Source organism: Rhinopithecus roxellana, chromosome 2 (assembly GCF_007565055.1).
Source record: "Rhinopithecus roxellana isolate Shanxi Qingling chromosome 2, ASM756505v1, whole genome shotgun sequence".
Taxonomy (NCBI): Eukaryota; Metazoa; Chordata; class Mammalia; order Primates; family Cercopithecidae; genus Rhinopithecus; species Rhinopithecus roxellana.
The window spans coordinates 142,264,016-142,287,032 of record NC_044550.1 but is presented as its reverse complement, the minus strand read 5'-3'; the positions used below and the strand labels follow the sequence as shown (position 1 = coordinate 142,287,032).

Sequence of the window (23,017 nt, the reverse complement as noted above, 5' to 3'; positions counted from 1 at the left end):
GAAGTTGAAAGTTTCATAAAATGAAAAGTGCCAGTGAGGAAAATGGAAAAATGGCAAGAAATCAGTTTTTCATGTATTTTAGTGATATTAGAAAAGATAAAGATTATAGAGTTCCATCAGATGGTGCATTTCCATATCCTTCCTGGGGCATTATTAGTGAAGGCAATTTTTTTATTATAGTTACAATCTGATTACAACTTTGATTATAAATATATTAAGATCCCAGCACTTTGGGAGCTGGAGGTGGGCGGATCACCTGAGGTCGGGAGTTCGAGACCAGCCTGACAAGCATGAAGAAACCCCGTCTCCACTAAAAATACAAAATTAACCAGGCGTGGTGGTGCATGCCTGTAATCCTAGCTATTCAGGAGGGTGAGGCAGGAGAATTGCTTGAACCCAGGAGGCAGAGGTTGCAGTGAGCCGAGATCATGCCATTGCACTCCAGCCTGGGTAACAAGAGCAAAACTCCATCTTAAAATAAAATAAAATAAAATAAAATAAAATAAAATAAAATAAATAAATATATTAAGACATAATGAAATTGTGTATTTGAGTAAATTTTGTATAGCTGGAAATTAAATGTGAATTATTACAGAAGCAATTTCAAATATAGAAGCCTAGTAAATGAGCCGTTAATTCATTAAATAATAACAAAAATCACCAGTAATTAAACACTTATGGAATTACTATCAAAATACAAATTATACACATTTGAAAAATGCTTTAATATCAATCATGAGCTTGATTTTTTTCAAGTTTGAAGCAAGGCATATGAGTAGGGGAAATTATTCAAAAAAATGAAGTAGTTCTTTCATTGTGCTCCATATTATTTAGAAATACTAAAAATATATTTTGCCCCATATGATTATATGAGAAATGGTGAAGATGCTACATAAAGGTGGAATTAACCATGTCAGTTGTGTTTCTTTTCTTTTCTTTTTTTTTTTTTTAAGACGGAGTCTCACTCTGTCGCCCAGGCTGGAGTGCAGTGGCACGATCTTAGTTCATTGCAAGCTCGGCCTCCCAGGTTCACGCCTTTCTTCTGCCTCAGCCTCGCGAGTAGCTGGGACTACAGGCGCCCGCCACATCACCTGGCTAATTTTTTATGTGTGTATTTTTGGTGGAGAGGGGGTTTCACCGTGTTAGCCAGGATGGTCGTGATCTCCTAACCTTGTGATCAGCCCGCCTCGGCCTCCCAAAGTGGTCAGTTGTTTTCTTATGCTAACAAAGGACTATCAGACCCGGCAATTTCTGAAAGATAGGTTGCTTATTCCTTAGTTGATCATTACTGCTAAATAGGAATTCCCAATGTTTACACAGTAAGCTTTGATTATTTTTTATGAATTAAATAATAGATAATTCTGTCCTAAAGGTAAGATTAATTTAAATTTTTTACTTTGGAATATAGGTTTGCATCTTATTTATTTATTTATTTATTTATTTGAGATGGAGTCTCACTCTGTCACCCAGGCTGGAGTGCAGTGGCATGATCTTGGCTCACTGCAACCTTCGCCTCCCAGGCTCAAGCAATTCTCCTGCCTCAGCCTCCTGAGTAGCTGGGACTATGGGTACCCACCACCATGCCCGGCTAAGTTTTGTATTTTTAGTAGAGATGAGGTTTCACTATGTTGGCCAGGCTGGTCTTGAACTCCTGACCTCAAGTGATCCAACTGCCTCGGCCTCCCAAAGTGCTGGGATTACAGGCATGAGCCATGGCGCCTGGTGTGGATTTGCATTTTAAATGACATATATTTGTACAAATTTCAAAAGTGTTTTCAAATGTACTACACAATTTGGTGTTACTATAACCCCATGAGATTAGCAGGCTTATCTCTGTTTTGCTAGTAAGAAAACTAGACTCGTGGAGATTAAGTAAATTATCTAAGTATCTTGACTAATGACAGATATAGCACTGGAATCTTTTTTCTCCTTTTCAGACACGGTCTCCCTTTGTTGCCCAAGCTGAAATGCAGTAGTGTGATCATGGCTCACTGCAGCCTCAACCTCCCAGGCTTAAGTGATCCTTCTACCTCAGCCTCCTGAGTAGTAAGGACTACAGGAGTACAACACGATGCTAATCTAATTTTTGTATTTTTTGTAGAGATGGGGTGGCCATGTTGCCCAGGCTGATCTCAAACTCCTGAGCTCAAGCAATCTGTCCACCTCTACCTCCAAAAGGACTGGGATTACAGGTGTGAGCCACCACATCCAGCCTAGAGTATTTGTCTTTCGTTTCTGAACTCAGTATTATTTCTATTATACCGTAATTTCCGTATCTGATGTATGTCTTCAGACAAAAGTAAAAATTATGATGTCATCTTATTAAATTTCATCTTTAGGGGTTGTGGTAGGCTGAATAATGGCCGTCTAAAAATATCAGGTGCTAATTCTGGAAACTTGTCAATGTTACCTTATAAGGAAAAAGGGTCTTTACAGGTGTGACTAAATTAAAGGTCTTGAGATGTGAAGATTATCCTGGATTAGCCTTGTCGGCCCTAAATCCAATCACGAATGTCTTTATACAAGAGAGGCAGAGGGCGATTTCACACAACAGAAAAGTAGAAAACAGAGACACAGAGGAGAAAGCAATATGACTATGGAGACAGAGATTAGAGTGATGTGGCCACAAGCCAAGGAATGCCAGCATCCACCAGAGGGACAAGGAACAGATTCTTCCCTAGAACCTCCAGAGGTAGTATAATCATGTAGACCTCTCAATTTCTGACTATGGAAACTGATGTTGGACTTCTGGCCTCCAAAACTGTGAGAGAATGAATTTCTCTTGTTTTAAATGACCAAGGTTGTGGTAATTTGTTACAACATCCCTAGGAAACTGATACAGAGATACTGTTCAAACTTTTCATACCCTGTTCAACTCCATGCAATTGACTTGAGTCTCTATTTTGGAACAGATAGATTCAGAAGAACCTAAGGCTTGTCCATAAAAAATTCCCCAGAATAGAGAATGGTTAAAATGCTGAGATTCCAAGCACTTCTTTATAAAGACACCTGTTCTCTGAGAGTTAATAGGGAATGTTCACAAGTTTAAAAGAGAAATGTTGCTGGGCACCGTGGTTCCCTGTCTCTACAAATAATTTTTTAAAAATTGACTGGGCATGGTGGCATGCCCCTGCAGTCACAGTTACTCTGGAGGCTGAGTTGGGAGAATTGCCTGAGCCTGGGAGGCCAAGGCTGCAGTGAGCTATAATTACGCCACTGCACTCTAGCCTGGGCGACAGAGCAGGATCCTGACTCAAAATAAATAAATAAAAATAATAAAATAGAAATATTTAAATGGAATAGTTATTGTTAATTCATGTTAAAAAAAAAAAAAAGTCTTATCTCTGATAAGCTAAAATGTACTGAATCCACCTAAGAAAAACTGGGAGCATACTGTGTATTTATTTGAGTGCCAAACACTCAAAACTTTAGAGTAAAGAAAGTGTTTTTCTTTTTTCTTTACAGAAAGAACATTGGAGCTATCATGTCTGGAAGTGTGTTTACCATCTAATTTTACCTATTCACTCTCCTCCTTAAATTTTTCTTTTGTGACTTTTCTGCAACCAGTAAGGGAAACTCATATTATCATGAGAATCTTTCTAAATCCCTCCCATTTTCATAATTTCACCAGGACTTGCCAAGACATCACAGGTGAATTTAAAATGTGCTCCTTGTGTTTGGTTTGTGAGTCTAAAGGAAACATGGATTTTATTTCTCAGGAACAAACATCAAAAGGTAAACACAAAGTAAAGGTGATAATAAAATGGTATCAGGTATAAATTAATGTATTCTGTTAAAAACGTATTAATACTATATTCCTTTTTTTTTTTTTTTGAGATGGAGTCTCGCTCTGTCACCCAGGCTAGAGTGCAGTGGTGTGATCTTGGCTCACTGCAACCTCTGCCTCCCGGGTTCAAGGGATTCTCCTGCCTCAGCCTCCCGAGTAGCTGGGACTACAGGCGCGTGCCACCACGCCTGGCTAAATTTTTAGTTTTAGTAGGGACGGGGTTTCACCATCTTGGCCAGGCTGGTCTCGAACTCCTGACCTTGTGATCCACCCACCTTGGCCTCCCAAAGTTCTGGGATTACAGGCGTGAGCCACCGCACCTGGCCAATATATTCCATTTTTAAATCCAGTGGCATTGGAACATTCAATGATGTGGCTCTTGATGAGCGACTTGTTGGGCTTTGGGATGTTACTTGGTTTTGGTTTACTTTGACTTATTGAAAACAAAGAATTCTTAAAATGCATCAAAATGCCACTGTAATTCACATACATATGATGGGTGGAGGATTATTTGGTATGTACTCTCTTCAAAAGTAGTAAATCTTTAAAAAACAATTTTAAGTAAAGCTGTAGTTTCTCATAGTAAAATCAAACTTTGATTTCTAAGGAATCATTGGGCCCTTGCATTTGTACCTACTCCTGCTTAACATTTAGTCATTGTATGTGAAGTCTTTTTACTTCTCTGACTCTACAGTGTGCCTCCTGAAGGCAGGGCCTTTGTCTTTGCTTACTACTAAATCTCAAGCTTTGTACACAACGCCTGACATAATACCTAGTAGTCACTCAGTAAATTTCTGTTGAATGAATGAATAAATAAAGAATAACTGCTTATTATCTGCAGTGCCTCACTGAACCTTGCAGTTATCGTGAGACCCATCTATATTATTTAATTAAATCAAATAAAAATGGATCATTAAGAAATTAAATAATTCCTTTACAATCATAAAATATGCTGATGGCCTCAAGCCCAAACATCAAATTTATTACTTATATGTATTCAGTGAGAGAGGTTGCCTCCTGTATCACTAGAACTGGAATTTATGTTTTTGGCATTCTTTGAGAATGGGAACATTACTTCTTGGCATTTACCTTGTTTTCTGTTGTTGTTTTCATGTACTTATTGGGCATTTATGTATCTCTTCTTTTAAAAATATTTTGTCATTATAGATTCAGAGGGTCCGTGTGCAAGTTTGTTACATGAATATGTTTTGTGTAATTGTGAGACTTGGGCTTCTAGTGTACCCATCACCAAAATAGTGACCATTGTACCCAATAGGTAATGTTTCAACCCTCACCCCCCTGCCCCTTGGCATTGACTTTGGATGACGTTCTTACTCAAGTAGTGCTGTAACTCCTCCAGGTTCTGGGCTGAATCCAACAGAGAGCAAATTGTGAAAATACCTCTATGATGACAGAGAACTAGGAAGGGTTTTAAGGGTTGGTAGCTCACAGATCTTACTTCTCTGCTTCCTTTAAAGGTGAAAACAGCACATTGACACGTTGTCCCAGTTGCTGTGGCTTTGTAACAAAGTACCCCAAGAACTCAATGGTTTTAAACAGCAATAATTGTATTATTTATTTTCTTTTTTTGTGGGGGTCCTAGCTATCTCTATTACATTTTCTTTATCCACTCATCTATCAATGGACATTGATCTCTCTCTCTCTCTCTCCCCCACCTTCTCTCTCTAGATACCCATCTAGCTAGATTACATTTTCTTTATCTACTCATCTATCAATGGACATTGATGTTGTTTCTATTCTTGGCTGTTGTGAATGATGCTGCAATGAACATGAGAATGCAGGTTGTGTCTTCAAGATGCTGATTTCAATTCTTTTGACTATATACCAAGAAGTAGAATTGCTGGATCATATGGTGGTCCTGTTTTTAATTTTTTGAGGAACTCCCATATAGTTTTCCATAGTGGCTGGACCATTTTACAATCCCACCAACACTGTGCAAGAGCTTCAATTTCTCCACATTTTTTGCCAACACTTACCTTTCTTTTCTTTTCTTTTTTTTTTTTTTTTTAAGATGGAGTTTCACTCTGTCATCAAAGCTGGAGTGGAATGGCACAATCTCAGCTCACTGCAACCTCTGCCTCCTGGTTTCAAGCAATTCTCCTGTCTCAGCCTCCTGAGTAGCAGGGATTACAGACACCTGCCACCATGCCCGGCTAATTTTTTAATTTTTTTTTTTTGTATTTTTAGTAGAGGTGGGGTTTCACCATGTGTTGGCCAGGCTGGTCTCAAACTTCTGACCTCATGTGATCTGCCCATCTTGGTCTCCCAAAGTGTTGGGATTACAGGTGTGAGCCACTGCAACCGGTCTTTTTTTTTTTTTTCTTAATGATGGCCATCCTGACAGGTGTGAGGTGTTTTTGATTGTAGTTTTGACTTGCATTTTCCTAATGATTAGTAATATTGAGCACCTTTTCACATATATCAATAGGCCATATGTCTTTGTTGGAGAAATGTCTATGAAAGTCCTTCGCCCACTTAAAAATATTTGATATGTATTTTTTTTGTACTTGAGTTGTAGGAGTTCCTGATGTATTTTGGATATTAACCTTTTATCAAATAAATGGTTTGAAAATATTTTATCTCATTCTGTAGGTTGCCTTTTCACTCTGTTGATTGTTTCCTTTATGTGGTCTTTCTACCTGGGCTAGTTTGGGTGTCTCCACATCATGGTGGCCTTAAGGTTTTGGACTTATACATAGTGGTTCAAGGCTCCAGTATGAGTGTTCTGAAAAGCAAGATGGTAATTTCTTTGCCTTTTCTGACTTAGTCATGCAGTGTCACTTCCTCTGCACTTGATTGGTTGTGAGCAAATCACAAACCCTCCCAGATTCAAGGGAAAATAAATTATTTATTTATGTATTTATTTTTTTGAGATGGAGTCTTGCTCTCTCACCAGGCTGGAGTGCAGTGTCATGATCTTGGCTCACTGCAGCCTCCCCCTCCGAGATTCAAGTGATTTTTCTGCTTCAGCCTCCCGAATAGCTGGGATTACAGGCACGTGTCACCACACCCAGCTAATTTTTTGTATTTTAGTAGAGACGGGGTTTCATCATGTTGGTCAGGATGATCTCAATCTCTTGACCTCGTGACCCACCTGCCTTGGCCTCCCAAAGTGCTGGGATTACAGGCCTGAGCCACCGAGCCTGGCTGGGAAAAGGAATTATAAGCAAATTACAAATGCTACCAGATTCAAGGGGAAAGGAATTAGATTCCTTAATGAGCAAATGGTGAAGTTTTAGGGTAACATGTGTGTTATGGATTGAATTGTGTCCTCTCAAATTCACGTGTTGAAGTCCTAACTCTCAATACCTCAGAATATGACATTATTTGGAAATAGGGTCATTGTAGATGTAGTTAAGATGAGGTCATTAGGATGGGCCCTAATCCAATATGACTGATGTTCTTACAAAAAAGGAGAAGTTTGGACGCAGAGACGTGCACACAGGGAGAATGACATGTGTAAGATGAAGGCAGAGAGCAGGATGATGCATCTCCAAGTCAATGAATGCCAAAGATTATCAGCAAACCACCATTGGCTAGGAGAGGGGCCCAGAACAGGCTCTCCCACACAGTCCTCAGAACAAATCAACCCTGCCAACACCTTGATCTCACACTTCCAGACTTTAGAACTGTGAGACAAACTTCTGTTCTTTTTTATTTTGTTTTGTTTTTTTTTTTTGAGACAGAGTCTTACTCTGTTACCCAGGCTGGAATGCAGTGGTGTGATCTTGACTCACTGCAACCTCCACCTCCCAGGTTCAAGTGATTCTTCTGCCAAGTAGCTACACCTACAGGCATGCGCCACCATGCTCGGCTAATTTTTGTATTTTTAATAGAGATGGGATTTTGCCATGTTGGCCAGGCTAGTCTCGAACTCCTGACCTCAGGTGATCTGCCTGCCTTGGCCTCCTAAAGTGCTAGGATTACAGGCATGATCACCGTGTCTTGCCCAAACTTCTGTTCCTTAAACCCCCCAGTTTATGGTACTTTGTTATAGCAGCCCTAGAAAACTAGTACAGTGTGGAATGGGAAATATTGTTGTGACCATATTGGTCACACAATACAGTCTGTCCCACAGGTCACTGGGGAAATGTGTGTATTTTCTTTGAGATGCTCCAATCCTATTCCAACACTACCACTACCATGATCTTAAAAAATATAATCACCTTATTAATTATTTTTAGGTTGGCTGCAGTGGCTCATGCCTGTAATCCCAGCACTTTGGGAGACTGAGGAGGGAGGATCCCTTGAGTCCAAAAGTTAGAGACCAGCCTGGACAACATAGCAAGACCCAATCTCTACAAAAAATAAAAAAAAATTAGCTGAGCATAGTGGCACACACCTGTAGTCCCAGCTACTCAGGAGGCTAAGGTGGGAGGACTGCTTGAGCCTGGGAGCGTGAGGCTGCAGTGAGCCGTGATTACGCCACCGCATTCAAGCCTGAGCGACAGAGTGAGACCCTGTCTCAAAAATATGTATATATTTTTAGTGTAGCTAACTTCTTGTTTCTACTATCTTATATAGAAAGGAAGAGATTTAGTTTTCAATTGTATGTGTTTTCTTACTATGTATTAATATTTTGCAAATAACATTTTCTTAATCACTTTCTAGTTCTTATCAGGAGAGGATCAATGGAAGTGAAAGCAAATGACTTTCATTCACCTTGTCAGCACTTTAACTTCACTGTAGCTCCTCTGGTTGACCACTTGGAGGAATATAACACTAACTGTCATCTAAAAAACCACACTGGAAGATCAGCAATCATGGAGGATGAGCCAAGCAAGGGGAAATCTATAAACCATACTTGTAGAATCATGGAATACCCGAACGATTGTATACACGTTTCTTTGCACCTAGAGATGGATGTAAAAAGTAAGTTTTTAAGGAAACTAAAGGGAAAAGGCGTTATCTGATATAGATACATAAAGTTAAGTAAGGGCTATCACATTAACTGAAAGCCAAATAGCTGAAGAATTTTACTGATGAAATAATATAGCCTGAAATAATGTTAGTCTAGTTATCTGTTTATTTTTCCTTCAAAGTGTGCCTTTCATGGGGCCTACCTGTAACCTGAGAAAGAAGAGGCATTTATGTGTCACAATTTGAGGAGCACTAGAAAGACCTTCTGCCCCAGAAAATGCTTTTCTTGTTGTTGCAGTGGGGTGGTGGTGGTTGTTTGAGACAGTGTCTCACTCTGTCGCCCAGGCTAGAGTGCAGTGGCACGATCACAGCTCACTGCAGCCTTGACTTCCCAGGCTCAGGTGATCCTCCCACCTCAGCCTCCTGAGTAGCTGGGACTACAGGTGTGCACCACCACACCTGGTTAATTTTTTGTATTTTTAGTATAGACGGGGTCTTGTCATGTTGCCCAGGCTGGTCTTGAACTCCTAGGCTTGAGCAATCCACCTGCCTTGGCTTACCAAAGTGCTGCGATTACAGTCATGAGCCACCACAGAATAACTTTGAAACATGCCTATTTTCTGTGCATGAAGTAATACCACCGTATTTGTGTACTAAAGGGAGGCATTTCTTTTAAAATATAAATATCGGCCGGGCGCAGTGGCTCACACCTGTAATCCCAGCAAGAGGCCGAGGTGGGAGGATCACGAGGTCAGGAGTTCAAGACCATCCTGGCTAACACGGTGAAACCCCATTGATACCAAAAATACAAAAAATTAGCTGGGCATGGTGGCATGTGCCTGTAGTCCCAGCTACTTGGGAGACTGAGGCAGGAGAATCACTTGAACTCAGGAGGCAGAGGTTGCAGTGAGCCGGGATTGCGCCATGGTACTCCAGCCTGGTCAACAGAGTGAAAAAAAAATATATATATATAATATTTTATATATAATATGTTATATATATATAATATGTTATATATATATAATATGTTATATATATATAAAAGCACATTGTGATATGCTATTAAAGTTTTGTTTTGAGTTGATTTAACATGTCCTGTCTTTGACCTGAGAACCAGGCCTGGATGAAATGGGAGTTTGATGTAATGCTGTGAAGATAGGGTGAGGTATAGATTAGGCACCTAGAAGAAAAAATAGGAGATTAAAAGGCAAATCTTACGTACTTGCATATCTTAATTCTGTTTAAGGTTGGTTAACTGCCTAGTTACCCTATTCCAAAATACCACAATTATTCCTTTCTACTAAGCAGTATGCCCTACTTCACCCAAAAAATCTATTCCTGAAGAGCATCTTTTGATACATTCATTTAAGGGTGCCTGCTGTATGCTAGGCAGTGTGTCAGGTATTGGGATGGTGAAGTTAGATGACGTGAAACAATCTAAAAGAGGGCGACCCCTCACCTACACCAGCAAGTGCCTTCCAGTGCTGCAGGTGCTATGGGAGAGTAATTTGCTGTCCTTTTTGATATTCCAGACATGCGGAAGCCTTTCAGATTGCTTTAGAATGCTTTCCTAGAGCTTTAATTATTGTAAAGATAATGATTTTCAAAATATTACTTTCACTTTAAAGCAAACAGAAATATACAATGTGCATGCACTTTTAAGATAAATGGTGAGACTTCAAAGAAATTTCTCCTGTGACTAAGTTTTCCCACAGCCCTATAACCTCTGCAATTAGGGGTCATTTCAAGGTGTGTGCATGTGTGGGGGCTGGAGGATCTGAGTAGATCTGAACAGAAGGATCAGTGCCCTCTGACAGAGGAGTGAATGAGTTGGAAAATGAACTCTGGAAAGATTGCCTAGAGAAGGTGACTGTAGTGAAATCTGAAGGGTAAAGAAGTTTAGATTATAGACTTCAAAAACATATTTTTTTCAATGTACATTTGTAAATCCATCTAACTGTATTTTACATTTTTTCTAAAATAAAGAAAAAAATAAGCACTTCCATAATAATAATTTTAAGATTTTGTGTGTGTGTTCATGGAAAAAAATCCATAAATTCTAATAATAGTTAATTATAGTTAACAGCTTTTTGGTGTCCACAACTCAGAAAGATAGCAGTGGTGCACAAATATGTACTCTTGTATTCTGCAAAAAGCGTATTCATTTTGCCATGTGTAGAAAGTTAAAGGTGGCTGGGCATGGTGGTGGCTCATGCCTGTAATCCTAGCACTTTTGGAGGCTGAGGCGGTTGTATTGCTTGAGCACAGGAGTTCGAGACCAGCCTGGACAACATAGTGAAACTCAGACTCTACAAAAAGGATGAAAATAAGCTGGGTGTGGTGCACACCTTTAGTCCCAGCTATTTCGGAGACTGAGGCAGGAGGATTGCTTGAGATAGGGAAGACAAGGCTGCAATGAGCTGTGATTAGGCCACTGCACTCCAGCCTGGGTAACAGAGTGAGACACTGTCTCAAAAAAAAAAAAAAAAAAAAAAAAAAAAAAAAAAAAAAAAAAAAAAAAAAAAAAGAAAAAAGAAAAGAAAAGAAAAAAAAAGAAAGTTAAAACTTTTTTCATAGTTTACTCTTCTGTGCAAAAACTAATTTGATCTCGCTTAAAAGCCTTCTCAGCTGGGCACGGTGGGTCACGCCTCTAATCCTAGCACTTTGGGAGGCCAAGGTGGGTGGGTCACCTGAGGTCGGGAGTTCGAGACCAGCCTGACAAACAGGAAGAAACCCCGTCTCCACTAAAAATACAAAATTAGCCAGGCATGGTGGTGCATTCCTGTAATCCTAGCTATTCGGGAGGGTGGGGCAAGAGAACCCCTTGAACCTGGGAGGCGGAGGTTGAAGTGAGCTGAGGTCGCACCACTGCACTCCAGCCTGGGCAAAAGAGTGAGACTCCGTCTAAAAAACAAAAAACCAAAACCAAAAACAAAAACAACAACAACAACAACAACAACCAACTTTGTATTTTTGTGGGAGTAGAAGGCTTCTTCATCAGGGGGTGAAACTAAATTTAATCCAGTCTGGTAAATTTACTCTAAGACAATAATTTAAACTGTTCCTTGATGTTCCCCCTAGATTTCCATCTGTTTCCCCTTGCTCCTTTCCAAGAAGCCTGCAGGGATGGGTGGGCAGCACAGGACTCTAGGAGATACACTCTTCTGAGATCATGCTGGTGGCTGCACTGGCTGGTCTGGTCTCCATCATGCGTCTTGTGCTATTGTAATATGAAGTTGGATCTGTTTCCATAGCTTTATCAGTGCCCAATGACACCTTGGTCTTTGGACCCATCCTGACCGTTGCTGGCACTGCCAATGTTCCCTGCCATTTAACTTCATGCTTTTATTTTGCTGCATGAGGAATGCAAGCCTGGCAGCTGAAGAGCATGGAATAGCCTTGAGGAGGCTGAGCGCTGCCATCCCAATCCACCTCTGCCCTTTTTCTACTTAGCCGCCTCTCTAAGTGAATACTTAATGCCTATTTAGTGTACATCCGGGTTCCTGTAAAGGGGACACCCAGGTTATGAACCCCACAAAGGCAGTTTATTCCAAGAGTATAAACATGGTATACATTCTGCTAAGGTGAATAAGTACTAGCTGTGTTTTGTATGCAAAGAAGAGTGTACACAGGGTGGGCTTAGGAAGTCCGTAGACAGGCTGGGCGCAGTGGCTCACGCCTGTAATCCCAGCAGTTTGGGAGGCCGAGGTGGGTGGATTGCCTGAGGCCAGGAGCTCAAGACCAGCCCTTCTGGCCAACATGGTGAAACCCTGTCTCTACTAAAAATACAAAAAACTAGCCGGGTGTGGTGGCGGGCACCTGTTATCCTAGCTACTTGGGAGGCTGAGGCAGGAGAATCGCTTGAACCCAGGAGGTGGAGGTTGCCGTGAGCCGAGATCATGCCATTGCACTCCAGCCTGGGCAACGAAAGCAAAACTCCGTCTAAAATAAAATAAAATAAAATAAATAAAATAAAAAATGAGTCAGTAGACAGTTGTATGTTAGCTATGATGAGGCCATCCTTGCGTGAGTCACTGATTCCTGGTTCTACTGGCCAGTGTGTCTTTATGAGACCATGGGAGACCATGCTAAGCTATTGCTGCATGGTGACCGTCCTTCCCATGTTGCCTCATTGTCATCTGAATGAATAAGTTTATACCTGAATCCTTATTAAGTTTAGGCCAGGACAACTACGTTTAATTAACGCATGCACTTGACCTATCATTGGCGTGCAAAGCACTGTATTTACCGCCTATTACCCTGTGGAAAGAGGGTCTGATTATTCGTTGTCCTTACCACTTATATGCCTCAGACCAGTCCTTTGACTGCCTGCCTTTCTCTTTCTTCCCCATCTTCCTTGTACTCACTGCATCTTTGTTGATTTGAGGACATAATTTTGGGCTGCCTGGCTCAGGGTCAGAATCATGAATTGTAAGTGGCGCTGGTTCTGGGACTGCTATGTTGTGGTCTTACCCTAGTTACAACAACATTACAACTAACGAGGATAGTGAAACTAATATCAGCATAACCTGTAAGTGAAATGAATCCTAGAATTTTGGAACCAAATGGATACCTGGAAGCTACCTGCTCAGGTTTTCCCATTTAATACCTTCATTTCAGAGGTGAGATCGGACCATCCGGCTAACACGGTGAAACCCCTCCTACACAAAAAAAATAATGGCCGAGACGGGGGCGGCTCATGAAGCTAGTGACCCTGTGACAGTGATGGTCATAATTTCAGCTTTTCAGTTCAGGGCAGAATATGTTGTAGACCTCGGCTACTCTGCCACATTGCCTTTTACCTGTTGAATAATTTTACTGGGTTTTTACAGTATTTTTTTTCTTTACAGATATCACTTGTTCCATGAAGATCACTTGGTATATTTTAGTTCTATTAGTTTTTATGTTTTTGATCATCCTCACTATCCGCAAAATACTTGAAGGCCACAGAAGAGTGCAGAGGTGGCAGAGTAAGTATAATCCCTGTAGTGCCAAGGAACTCCTGATCTCTTCTTTGTATTTAATTTCCTTTTTAGTTCAATTTAGCATTTCTTGTGTACCTACTGTGTGTAAGTGGCGATTCTAGGTAACCCAAGGAATAAAAACATAGATAAGACATAGTTCCAGGATGCAAGGAGCTTCATTCATCTTTCTTCTACTTGGGCAAGTGAGTAGGAGAGGAAGAAAGACTGGGTGAATAGGCAGAAGCTGATGGGCTGGAAGTTGAGCAGGGCTTATTGGAAGTGAGGACAGAGAGAGAGAGAGAAGAACAGGAAGTGGGGATAAAGAATTTCAGGCCGGGCCTGGTGACTCATGCCTGTAATCCCAGCACTTTGGGAGGCCGAGGCAGGCGGATCACCTGAGGTCAGGAGTTTGAGACCAACCTGGCCAACATGGTGAAACCTCGTCTCTACTAAAAATACAAAAATTAGCTGGACGTGGTGGTGCAAGCCTATAATCTCAGCTACTCGGGAGGCTGAGGCAGGAGAATCACTTAAACCCAGGAGTTGGAGATTGCAGTGAGCTGAGATAGCGCCACTGCACTCCAGCCTGGACAACAGAAAATGTCTCAGTCTCAAAAACAAGAATTTCAGAGTTGAAGATCCTGAGCAGAGTGGCTGTAGGTGATGAGTGTGAGGCAAGTCAATCTTTAATAAGCATGGGGGTATCAGATTTTTGGTAGGGCAGATCCAAAAAAATTTAGAAATTAGGAATCAAGACAGCAGGAGCTATGTTAAAAATATTTAATAACTCATATGACCTAGGCACCCACCTATCAGGATGGACATTGATTGTAAATTACTGGCATGATGCTACTGGTGTGTACTCATGCAGATACTGGCTCTACTGGCATGTCCCCATGCATAAAATGGATGACTATCAGGCCCAATGGACAGTTCATAATATGAATAGCTAGTCTCTTAAAGACAGTGCAAAATGTGTCACTATGAGAACTGGCACTAAGAATAAATGGATTTATGTAAGAGTCCTGGTACTACCACTTACTAGCTATGTGACATTAAGCACGTTATTTAAATTGTGTGAGCATCCCTTACCTCCTCTGTAAAACAAGGATAATCACCACTACCACACAGGGTTGAGGTAAGGAAATAAAGAGAAATTACTTCCAAAGTTTACCACAGTGTCTAGTGCATAATTAGTTTTCATTAAAGGACAGCAGTATTGTGGTGGTTGTATGATTTCCCAAGGCTCGTTCCTTCTTTACCAGGCAAGGCTGTGTTAGCCAATTCAGTAGGCAGAACAAGTGGTTGCCTCTAGGTTTCAGTAAAGTTGCGATTAATTCTTTTGACCAAGTATTTGTTGCAGGTATTTTTGAGAGCAGTTTCATATCAAGTGTTATCATTGATACCTTAGTAATAAAGCCTTTTGTGCTGTGGTTAATAACGTAATCAATACTGTTTATTTGTGGAATAACCATTTTCAGAGCGTTTTCACTAGATTCTTAAAGTATGTAAACAGGATATATGCTATTTTTATTTTATAGATAAAAATCCCCTGAGACTCAGAGAGGTGAAGTGTTTATCCAAAGCTGTACAGCTAGTAAAATGTCAGAACTAAGATGTAGGATATTTAGTTTTGAAAATTCTATTATTTAAAGTAAATGTGTGTTATTTATAAATAGTGTATAGTTCTGAGTTTCTTGACCCATTTTTCCATATGAAAAGCTATAAGCAAAGAGAGATAGAAGTGAGCTGGAAAAAATGCCTAGAAGGAGACCAGTAGTGGGGAGTCAAATTAAATTCTTACAAATATCTGCCCAAATGACAGACTTAGTGATTTTCAAAGGCTTGCAAATCCAAGCATACAAAGTAATAAAAAATGTCGCACTACTTAGGACATTATGTTATTGAATATTAAATATACATTAAATATTCTTCACATCATATCTATGTATATAATAAGATAAATAATATACTTTTCTGTGTATAAGCACTGTCGCTCTTTTTTTTTTTTTTTTTTTTGAGATGGAGTCTCACTCCTTCACCCAGGTTGGAGTGCAGTGGCACGATCTTGGCTCACTGCAACCTCCACCTCCTGGGTTCAAGTGATTCTTTTTCCTTGGCCTCCCAAGTAACTGGGACTACAGCGTGCACCACCATGCCTGGCTAAGTTTTGTATTTTTTAGTAGAGATAGGGTTTTACCATATTGGCCAGGCTGGCTTCAAACTCCTGACCTCATGATCCGCCTGGCTCGGCCTCCCAAAGTGCCGGGATTACAGGTGTGAGCCACCACACCTGGCCGTGAATGGCTCCATTCTTTTTGGTAATCCTTTGAACCAACAAGGGAAATATGTGTTAACAATGTGCTTTTTTATCACCTAAATACTTCATTTCTTTTCTGGGAATAGGTCATAGAGACAAACCTACATCTGTTCTCTTAAGAGGAAGTGATTCGGAGAAACTGAGAGCATTGAATGTGCAGGTTATTTCAGGTAAGTTCTGTAGCATGTCAACAAAACAGCACTCAGGAAATTCCAAAGCTTCGTGGTTTCACTACAGAGTAAACTCAAGATCTGAGATCTGAGCTTATGTAAATTAGCCTTGTATCTAGAATCACAGAGCTGTGGGCAAATGAAATCTAGTTTAATACGTCTTATTATCAGGGGACAGTAACAATCTAAACTATCTCCTTAAATAATGGAAAGTTTGCTTAATTGGCAAGAAGAAATTCATGTGAGTAGGCAGAGGAGAGAAAGCAATAGGGATAAGCCTTAGATTTATTTTTAAATGAGACAAGATACCATTATTCCCCAGAATTGCAAGAAGTAATTGCAGAGTGGGCATGACTTTCGCTGGAGCCTTCACTTAGCAGAGGGTGTCATTGTGTAAAGAGAACTTCTAATAGCCCCAATTAAAAAGCCCCCTGTCCTCTCCTGAGAAACAGAAATGGAATAAGGGAATTCTAATTAGAGCAGGGAAGGGGGCTGTTAGCACAGATGTTGTGGTTCAATCTCTTTCTTCTAATTGTGAAGCCTCCTTTTGGATTCAAGCTGTCAAATCACGTTAAAAAGAGAAAGAGGGAGAGTGTGACATGGACAAAGGCCTCTTCTTCAGCAGAGAGAAATAATATCCTTGACCGTGAAAAACCACAGAATTACGAGTCCTGTTAGCAAAGCTCCTTGTACACAGAAAGCGAGCAGGCGTCTTTGTACTTTGTGCGAAGTTAGAAAAAAAAGCAAGCTTCAAGTCTGGTGTGTAAACAGTTTTCAAAAATGGGAGGATGCCAAACAAACCTCCAGTCCCCCACCCTACAGCTATTGGTAGCGACATAGAGATTTGCACCACATTTCACTGGGGACTTTGTTCACCCTGGGCTTTTGTTAGCTATTTAAATTAGCAGATACACAGAATCCTAGCTTGAATGCACCTAAGGAGCTGAAATATTTTAAAAATGTAGACATTCTACCTGGCATTAGCAGTGAAATTATTGAGCTATGACTGATAATAAGCATTAACTAAATAATCATTTGACACCAGTTAAATGTGGGGTAAGTTGATGAAAATTTTGTCTAGTCAATGAAAATTTTGTTTGATTAATACATTAAAAGCCACAACGTTGTTTTAAATGGCAAAATTAATTTTTAAAAGGAGAAAATGCATTTTTCCCTGTGCTCCCCTCTTAATTAGTACATGTGTCCAAATATGAGGAATGTTTTAACACAGTTCTGTGGGGCTTTTTGGTCACCTTAGGAATTCTAGTGGTTTCTGTTTTCAAGTCGTAATTTTGAGCACTGCAGTCTTGTCTAAGAAAAAGTCCATAGTTCCCCTGTCAACCCATATAGTCAAGGGAATCACAAATTTTAAGTACTAGCTAAGCACAAGACTAACCTCACAAAGTTGTATTTATGAGCCTGTGAATTTCATCCACCAAAGAAACCTGTCTTAGCCATCCTTTACCTTTAATAGCGCTCACTAAAAATCCTCTGGCTTTATTACCAGGCATATAATATTAATGTTTAGTGTAGGCCAAGGGGTGATGGCCTTTTTTAAATCCAAGAACTCTTTTGAGGCTTAGCATCTTAAAGAGAGAAAGAGGCAGTCTCTTTCTTATTTGTGTTCTTTTAACCTAAATGCAGTCTTTTCCTTCCCTATTATAAGTTGCTTTTCTGAGAGAGAAATGGAAAGGAAAGTCTCCCTTGAGTGCCGTTTTTAAGGCCTCTCTTTGTAGTGATGGATTATAGGCAGCAGTGAGAATGTACAGGAAAAATGTGTCAGCATGGTTCTCTGGAGATGCAGTAACGTGGGTAGAAAAAAAAATGTAGTTCAAAGCAGTGGTGACTGTGTGTCACATTCAGCAGAAGCAGCTTGTTGTCGACCCTAGCCACACATTCCAGGATGTCTCTCCACTTGTTCATGCATTTAAAAGTGAGTATTGTTACACACACACACACACACACACACAGAGAGAGAGAGAGAGAGAGAGAGATAAATGGGCTCATACCTCCAAAAGAAGCTTATTCATCCTACAAGAGAGAAATAAGGAGAGGTTACCAGGACGCAGGCACCACATTGTGCCTGGCACGTTCTAGGGGCATGGTGGACACTGATGGAATAAATGCATCCTGCTGCTGTAGAAAGAGATGTCAAACCAAATCAAATCCCCATCTTTTATATGTCTCTAATATTTTCCTCCTTGCTTTGAGAAGTGTGAGAGCTTATGTTTTCTGGCTGGGCATTAATCTACTTTCCATATTATTCATTTATCGTCTTCACACAGGTGATCTCTGTCTTATTTATCTGTGGATTGTTGTTGCTAGCACAATATCTGGCACTATAAAAGCTTATTAAATCTCGTAAACCCTAAAGGGAAATGAGTATAAAGTAAAAAGAGAGGATGAGCAAGAAATGAGTCTGAGGGATTGGGAAATATGACAACAAATAAAGAGACAGAGTAATTACAGGGCATAGAATTCTACTTTATTAAAGAAGGCATAGCATGCTTTGTAGAAGGGCTAAGATATCAAAGAGTCATAAAAAACATTGACTATCTTGAAGAAGGGATTTTGAAAGCTATGCAAAAGTAACTCTAGGCCGAGTGTCATGGCCCATGCCTGTAATCCCAGCACTTTAGGAGGCCGAGGTGGGAGGATCACTTGAGTCCAGGAGTTCAAGACCAGCCTGGGCAACATAGTGAAACCCCATCTCTACAAAAAATAAACAAAATTAGCCAGGCATGGTGGCACATGCTTATAGTCCTGCTACTCAGGAGGCTGAGGTGGGAGGATCGCTTAAGCCTGGGAAGTCGAGGCCGCAGTGAGCTGAGGTCACGCCACTGCATTCTAGACTGGATAACAGAGCAAGACTGTGTCTCAACAACAACAACAAAAAAAGTAACTTTAAAACGTACTCCTCGAATCAGTGCTTAATGGGTTGACCATGTTGGGAAACCAAAGCCAGGGGCAGGAGGAGTGGATTAGAATCTGAATCGCTGGATGCAAATGATAGAAGCCCACTTGACTGACTGCAGAGAGGACATTTATTGGAAAACCAGTAGGTAGCCCATAGAAACGACAGGCAGGCTAGGGAATCTGAGCATGGAAAATAAACTGGCATTAAGGTGGGGGAGGGCAGGAAACCAAAAATACAGCCCAAGTTGCATGTCAGGAATGGTCTGGTGAGAATGCCTCTGCTGGTGTCCCCCCTCTCTGAACTGCTGGGGCCACCCCTCTGACTGCCTTGCAGCTTTGCATCTTGCCTCAGGATTGCAAGCTCCAAGGAGGGGTGTTAGGGGAGGCCATACAGTGGTACTCTGGGTGCCGGGAAGCAGGCAGAGGGGATAATATCTGCCCTTCTGGCTTTCTGCATACTTGTCATCACCCCTGACATGTCCACATGCTGGACTGTCAAATAAATATCGACAACGTCAGGTTTCCGGGATCAGAGTTTCCATCCACTCCTGCTGCATGGGTCAGTGAAAAGTTCATTTCATATCTCTCCTATATGTCCATTAAGAAGAGTGAAATCCTTAAAACTTGAAATTCTTCACCATTGTATTAGTCAGAGTTCTTTAGAGGGGTAGAACTAATAGGACAGATGTCTTTGTAAAGGGGAGTTTATTAAGGAGCATTGGCTCACATGATCACAAAGTGGGGTTCCACAATAGGCCATCGGCAAGCTGAGGTGTAAGGAAGCCAGTGCGAGTCCCAAAGCTGAAGAACGTTGGAATCCAATGTTTGAAGGCAGGAAGCATACAGCATGGAGAAAGACGGAGTCCAGAAGACTTAGTCAGTCTAATCTTTCCACGTTCTTCTGCCTGCTTTCATTCTGGCTTCATGGCTGCTGATTAGATGTGCCCACTCAGATTGAGGGTAGGTCTGCCTTTCCCAGTCCACTGACTCAAATGTTAATCTCCTTTGGCTACACCCTCACAGACACATCCAGGAAAAATACTTTGCATCCTTCAATTCAGTCAAGTTGACACTCGATATTAACCATTATAACCATTCAGTATTTAACCAATATTTATTGAATACTGACTATGGGCCAGCCATTATACTAAGCATTGGTGTTATAGTGGCACATACCATATGCACGGTCCCTGCCTTTATAGAGCTTCCAGCATAGTTAAGGAGATTCTACCTGTGGTTGACGTAGGAGAAGGGAAACTAATATCTCATTAAGCACCTTCCATGTGTTCTGTACTTTCGTGCACATCATTTCATTTGATTTCAAAAGAACTCCATTTTCTTCCTGATGAGAAAACTAAAGATAAGAGAGTTTAAGTAACTGGTTCATAGCTGGCTTCTAACAGAGCCAGGATTCAAACTCAGTTCTGTCCAACTGATGCACTTTCTAGCATGCCATGTAATGTCAGTAGTGAGCTGGGAGACTGGGGGTTTAAGCCACACATCAAAAGTCTTCCTGCTCTTTTGCATTTAACACCGTAAACTGAGACGAAACGTTTTCTCTATACAAGGTCGTAAGAGCTTGTGTGTGACAATGTGAGTCATCCTCATTGTGGCATTGGCTGAAATTTTCTTGCAATTAATGTGGGTGGGTTCTGAGGGAACATGAAGCAAAAGAAAACAGAGTTTTATTGTGAAAGAGAATTACTAAATGTCAAAAGGAAGTGGATGACCCAGTAATTTATATTACACCAAAATAAAACTAATGGCAATGTAAAATTATAATTTGCAACATGTTTATGGCCGGTATAATAAAGACTAAGCAGGTTTCAACTTCCCGCAGATGAGAAGATAAATTACTGGTGCCAGATGTCCTGCAACCAAGCAAGATAACATGAAAATTTAATTTTTACTTGCTTAACTATCTTGTTTATGACTCTTAAAATACAGATTTAGGTTCATAAAACAGGAAAGGTTACAGCCATCTGCTTGGTTGCAGAATGGATCAAAGTGAAGAGGATGATTCTTTTTGCAGGAAGAAATTCACAAATGTGAAGAATCTATAGGCGGAATAGGATGATTTATTCTAGTCATCATTGAATGCCTTTACGTGACAGGCATTTATGCCAGGTCTGGATGAATTGATGGTAAAACATGTGCACATAAACATCTCCTTCATCTTAATATAGATTGTCCCTGCCTGAACCATCCTGCCTCTCCTGCCACCCCCTACAAACCTGCTCCCCTCCCACCCTGACATTGGCTCATTAGCTCCCATCCTTCCCATCTGATCTTGGCTTAACTAACAAAGTTGTTTCAGGCCTCCTGGACTAGGTCGATTCTCCTTATGACACACCCTCATAACCCCAGACATATTTCTTTGCCGCGACAATCACCGTTGCTATTTTACATTTTTGTGTTATTGTGGTTTGTGTTATTATTTGATTAGTGTTTCTTCCACGAGCCAGTTGGCTCCTTGAGGTCAAGGACACTATCTGATGATACTCATCACTGCATCCCCAGCTCATAGCGTAATGCATATATATGGGCACATCATAGGTACCCAATAAATATTTGCCAAATAAATACAATTCTACATTGACTGTGTTGAAAGAATGACTGCTGCTGTCTTACAAAAGCCTTTCACATACTTTTACCTCTAACTTACAACCTTTGATTATGCCTATCCAAAATAATAAAAAGAAAATGGTTAACCACTTCATCAGTTTTATCCTCATGGAGTATTAAAGATATCTGCAGTGTGAATTAACCAGAAACTGGATCAGTGGCTCAGAATATTGGCAGCTGTCAGTTCAAGATGATTTTTTCTTTTTAGTTAATTCTGGAAAATTTTGCAGTCATTTATTTTCCACCCTCATTTTATCTTCACATTGACTAGACTTGGAGCAGATGACTAGTTTTAGGATCATTGTTAATAACAGATGGAACTTTGAACATGGGATGAAGTTGGCACCTGGAATAACAGAAATCTATTTTAAGCAGCCATAATTGGTTCTGTTAGCCCTAAAAGGCTACTCGCTATCTTGGGCTTACAGAAAACTGCCAATGTTTTTATGTGATGAAAAGGTCAGAATGATGTATAGCAATATTGAAGTTCTGCATTTCTATGGTGATAAGGAGACATAATTAAGACTGGAAGGTTTTTTGAAGCCAGATCACAGAACTGAATAAAAATCACTAAACCGTCAGAAAATTTGCACAGCTGTCTTGGCCTAAGTAATCTATGGAGATTAACCTGAATTCCTTCATTTTTGGCAAAGCTCTTGTGAGGAAACCCAAGTACTTCGTGGATAATAGTTTAGACATTTATTGCCATAGTTTCCACAAAGAGTCATGATGGCTGCATCTCCCAAAGTGTGACGGAGAAAGGAAGGAGCTAGGGGCATCATTTCCAAGGTCAGCTACCCATAGGCCTCCCCTGCTGAACATATATATGGCTCCTACTAAATTCTGTGCATGCCCCCTGGGAGGGCTTAAAAGATGCTGGTGAAAATATTTTTTGTGCTTGATAGTGCTTTCTATTTTTCCAAGTGTAATATATCAAAATTCACCATTCTCATCTCATTTTATCCTTGCCTTTATTTTCCTCCTTTTAGCCTCAAGGCAGCCACACTAGCTTTGCGAAAGCCACAGGGAAGTGATCTTGGTTGCACAGGTGTCAGTCCCCACTGCCAAAACTTTGAATGGGACGTGTGGGGCAAGGCCAGGACCCTGCCAGGATTGGCCGCTTGGCCGCTGCTGCCCAGAAGGCTGCACAGGGGCCTCAGGTCAGTGAATCTATCTGGTCCAGTGCTTCCCTTTAGGCCTGGGGACTGAGCCTCCTGCAATGGCAGCACATCAAGAAGGATCCATTATATAATGCAGTTCACACCAACAGGTTTATTAAACCTCAAGGCCAGTACATTAATCCATAAAGAATGATACAGTTGAGAGAAATACAGACCAAACGCTTCTGACAGCA

General features: G+C 40.7%; 1 protein-coding gene across 3 annotated transcripts in view; it reads left to right on the top strand.

Annotated features, from left to right (window-relative positions):
• The window catches only part of TMEM156 (transmembrane protein 156), a 65,648-nt gene that overhangs the window by 28,883 nt on the left and 13,748 nt on the right, over window positions 1-23,017 (top strand). For 2 of the 3 annotated variants that reach the window (XM_010365804.2, XM_010365803.2), the window contains exons 2-5: window positions 3,466-3,735; window positions 8,420-8,680; window positions 13,519-13,638; window positions 16,039-16,122. In XM_010365804.2, the coding sequence (XP_010364106.1) occupies window positions 3,466-3,735; window positions 8,420-8,680; window positions 13,519-13,638; window positions 16,039-16,122 (735 nt within the window). The remainder of the gene's footprint in view (window positions 1-3,465; window positions 3,736-8,419; window positions 8,681-13,518; window positions 13,639-16,038; window positions 16,123-23,017) is intronic. The other variant, XM_030923720.1, reaches the window with a different exon arrangement.